General features: G+C 43.4%; 1 protein-coding gene across 3 annotated transcripts in view; it reads right to left on the reverse strand.

Moving 5' to 3' along the window:
• Rprd2 (regulation of nuclear pre-mRNA domain containing 2) overlaps nt 1–3,688 on the reverse strand; it is a 53,358-nt gene that overhangs the window by 17,452 nt on the left and 32,218 nt on the right. For all 3 annotated transcript variants that reach the window (XM_021157255.2, XM_021157254.2, XM_021157257.2), the window contains one exon: nt 215–390. In XM_021157255.2, coding sequence (XP_021012914.1) covers nt 215–390 — 176 coding nt within the window. The remainder of the gene's footprint in view (nt 1–214; nt 391–3,688) is intronic.

Here is a 3,688-nt window from a genome sequence, read left to right on the forward strand (position 1 = left end):
AACTCAGGACCTCTGGAAGAGCAGTCAGTGCTCTTAACCACTGAGCCATCTCTCCGGCTCCCAAGATCCACGTTTTAATCTGATCTACCAGCTATAATGTCTTGGATGAGGATACTCCTACAGATCCAAATGCTTATCCTCAGTTTTGGTCACCCGTATCAGCAGTATCTGACACACAGTAAGCACTCAATATGAAACAGCCAGAATTACTTACGTTAGCGACCACTTTCACTTCCTTGTACTGTGCTTCATAGAAAATTCCAGCGTTCTCTAATGCTTCTGTTAGTGAGGGCCCATTTTTCACCTGTTTATCTAATCCATTCACAAACTCCTCTAGCTTGGAACTTGCTTCTTCAAATTCTTTGGAGAACTTCTTTCCACCTGTTTTATCTGAAATAATGGAGAAAGTATTTATATCACGATTAGAAGGAAGTGGCTGGAGGCACCATGTCAGACCAGGAAGGTGGCAAGAAGAAGCCATTGAAATTATTCTAATAAGGTGCAATTATTTTTGTTTTAAGCCCAAGAAGCAGGCCAAGGAGATGGACGAGGAAGATAAGGCTTTCAGGCAGAAACAAAAGGAGGAACAGGAGAAACTCGAGGAGCTAAAAGCCAAGGTCGAGGGGAAGAGCCCCCTGGCCACAGGTGGAGTTAAGAAATCTGGCAAAAAGCTGTCCCCCACATCTTGGGCGATGGTGAACCCCCTCTTCCATTCCTATTTAAACATCTGGATTCCCTGCCATAACATCTTTGCCACTACAGCTAGAATGAAGTGTTATCCTGTAACCTGTCAAACATCTGGATTCCCTGTCATAACATCTTTGCCACCTAATAGCTAGAATGGAGTGTTATCTTGGAGCCTGTTGTACATTGTAATAAATTTTTGTTAAAAAAAAAAAAACGAATAAAGTGACTAATGCAATGGCTCATTGTCTCCAGTATTCAGCAAGTCCTACCTCAACCGGTGAATTTAAAGTGAACCCAGTCTGGAATCCCACCAGAGCCTACTGTTCCATCTTCATTGTACTCTGAATTCTGTACCACTTTGAATTAAACTAACTCACTTAAAAGCCAAAACAAAACAAAACCAAAACCTTTGAGTGAAATTTCTTTCCATGCCACAGTTCTTACTGTTCTGTGACACTTTTCTTGTTGCCTTGGTGTGCAGTTATTTTTGTTTTAAGAGAGTGACTATGTAGAGCAACCATGTCTTAAACTCATATGTATGAGGCCCATGATGGCCTCAAACTCATGATCTTCTGCCTCAGCTTCCCAAATGCTGAGAGCACTAGCCTGTGCCAGCACATGTCTTTCAGTGTGTAATATTTCTTGCCTAAACTTTTATTGAGATAGTTTCAAGAAGTTGCTCAGGTTGTCCTTTAACTTCTCCTGAGTGGTTAATATTATAGATTTGTGCCACCAGACTATAAACCAAATCTCCCCACCATCACCCTAACACACTCAGCACAGACCGACAGAAACAGTTCCATGTAAATTTGTGAGAGTGAATGAGGTGTCTGTAATTAAGACAAAGCTTAGCTGAACTGCTTTTTTTTTTAACTTTTTATTTTATTTTATGTATATGAGCACATGAGAAACTGGAATTACAGCCATTGTGGTGAGTCACCCAGCATGGGTGCTAGGAACTGAACCCAGGTCCTTTGGAAGGACAGCAAATATTCTTAACCACTGGACCTCTCTGTTCCACATTCTTCATTTTGCAAAGATTCTCCATACTCCTTCTCAGGAAGATCAGGACTGTGAGGAGTTGCCCTCACAGTCGCCATTACAAGATGGCGCTGACATCCGTTGCTCGTAAGTGTGTGCAGGCGTCAGGGTATCTTTCCATTACCTGAGCCCTGCCTCTCTCGTGGCGTTAACTGACTGATAGTGAGCAGCCAATCCGGGTGGTGCACGTTTCCAACCATTCTTTGCAGCCTATAAAAGGGAAGGGTTTTCTGCTCTCTGGGTCTCCTCTCCTGAAGCTGATCATCTATCTCTCGAGATGTATTAAAGCTTTACTGCAGAAGGATCCGAGTGGCCTGCGTGCGTTTTCGCTGGCGAGACGGTAGCGTGGGTCACAGGACAAAGGCCCACTCTTCTCCCTGCGCTGCAGTGCAGAATAGTCTACAACATGTCTCTTCCATGAGAAACTAAGGTTCAGAGAAGCTACATCATCTCTGGGGCATCAGACAAAAGTTCTTCACTCTTCTCTGCAAAGTGTCCTTAAAGTCCAGCACATGTTCCTTTCCTGGTGAGTGCTGAAACCTTCATGAGACCTCAGCTCTCCCCTGGGATCCCAGAGCTTTGCAGGATGCTTCTGCATCGTGATTAGGATTGAGTTAGACATCTTATATTCAATTTAGTGTGGAGCAGAGGACAGGGATGAGTGGGTAATACTGAAGCCACTCAAGTGTATTATCACTTACTTCTGTTCTGCCAAGATATTCTGTTTATACTGAATCGACACACCCTTAGAAACATTACAAAATAAATGTGCAAGATCTACATCCCTGTGGTAAAGCAGGAGCAGAGCTAGAAGCATCTTTGTGTCAATGTGAACTGTTTATAAACAGTGTGTGTATGTGTTGGCTGCCGCACACACCTTCCCTTCCCTCACGAGCTGTTAACACAGCTACCCAGTTTAGGATACATTCTTAGCCAAGTCTAACTTCATATAGACACTGTAAATGTTGTCTGAAGCAAAATGGGAATATTAAACAAATACCACAACCCTCACTAACAGCATTATGACTTTGCTATGAAGTGTAGATTTCACTCTTTGGAAGAAAAAGAGCTTGTGACCATTTTGTATGGCTTATCTAGAAATGCCTATAAATCTCATGTTCTAGTAAAATATTCTGTAATTCTACAAGTAACTAAGTAAAATCAAAGCATGGTACAGGAGTAAAACAGATACAAAAGTGAGCAGCTAATTACCACTTACTCATTCCAGAGACCAAATACACAGCACTAGAGCAGAGCAAAATCAAGTAGCAGGTAATCTCTGACTGCAAGACGCTTACATCCTAATAAATTACGAGTGTAGTTATAACTATTGGGCTGGTGAGGTGGCTCAGCAGGTAAGAGCACTGACTGCTGAGGGTCCTGAGTTCAAATCCCAGCAACCATGTGGTGGCTCACAACCATCCCTAATGAGACTTGACCCCCTCTTCTGGAGTGTCTGAAGTCAGCTACAGTGTGCTTACATATAATAATAAATAGATCTTTATAAAACAATTTAAACTATCATAATGTGAACAAGGAAAGAAACTAAGCAGACGCTACAAGATGACAGTGTGCTAAAGAACAGAGCCAATGAGCCCCAACGAGAAAGACCAGCTGAGAGCTCATAACTCAGTACAGCAAGACACTGAGAATAAGAATGCGTATATGAAGCCAGGCGGAGTTGTGCACAGGAGGCAGAGGCAGGTAGTGAGATGATCTACATCTTTGTGAGTTCAAGACAAGGTGGTGGTGGCGCACACCTTTAGTTCCATCCAGCACTTGGGAGGCAGAGGCTGGTCTACAGAGTGAGTTCCAGGACAGCCAGGGCTACACAGAGAAACCCTGTCTCGCACCCCCCCCCCCCCCCCCCGCCCAAAGCCTAGTCTGGTCTACAGTATGAAACCCTGTAACAAACAACTCCCTACCCCACAAAAATGAAAGAACAAAACTAAACCCAGGG

Source organism: Mus caroli, chromosome 3 (assembly GCF_900094665.2).
Source record: "Mus caroli chromosome 3, CAROLI_EIJ_v1.1, whole genome shotgun sequence".
Classification (NCBI taxonomy): domain Eukaryota; kingdom Metazoa; phylum Chordata; class Mammalia; order Rodentia; family Muridae; genus Mus; species Mus caroli.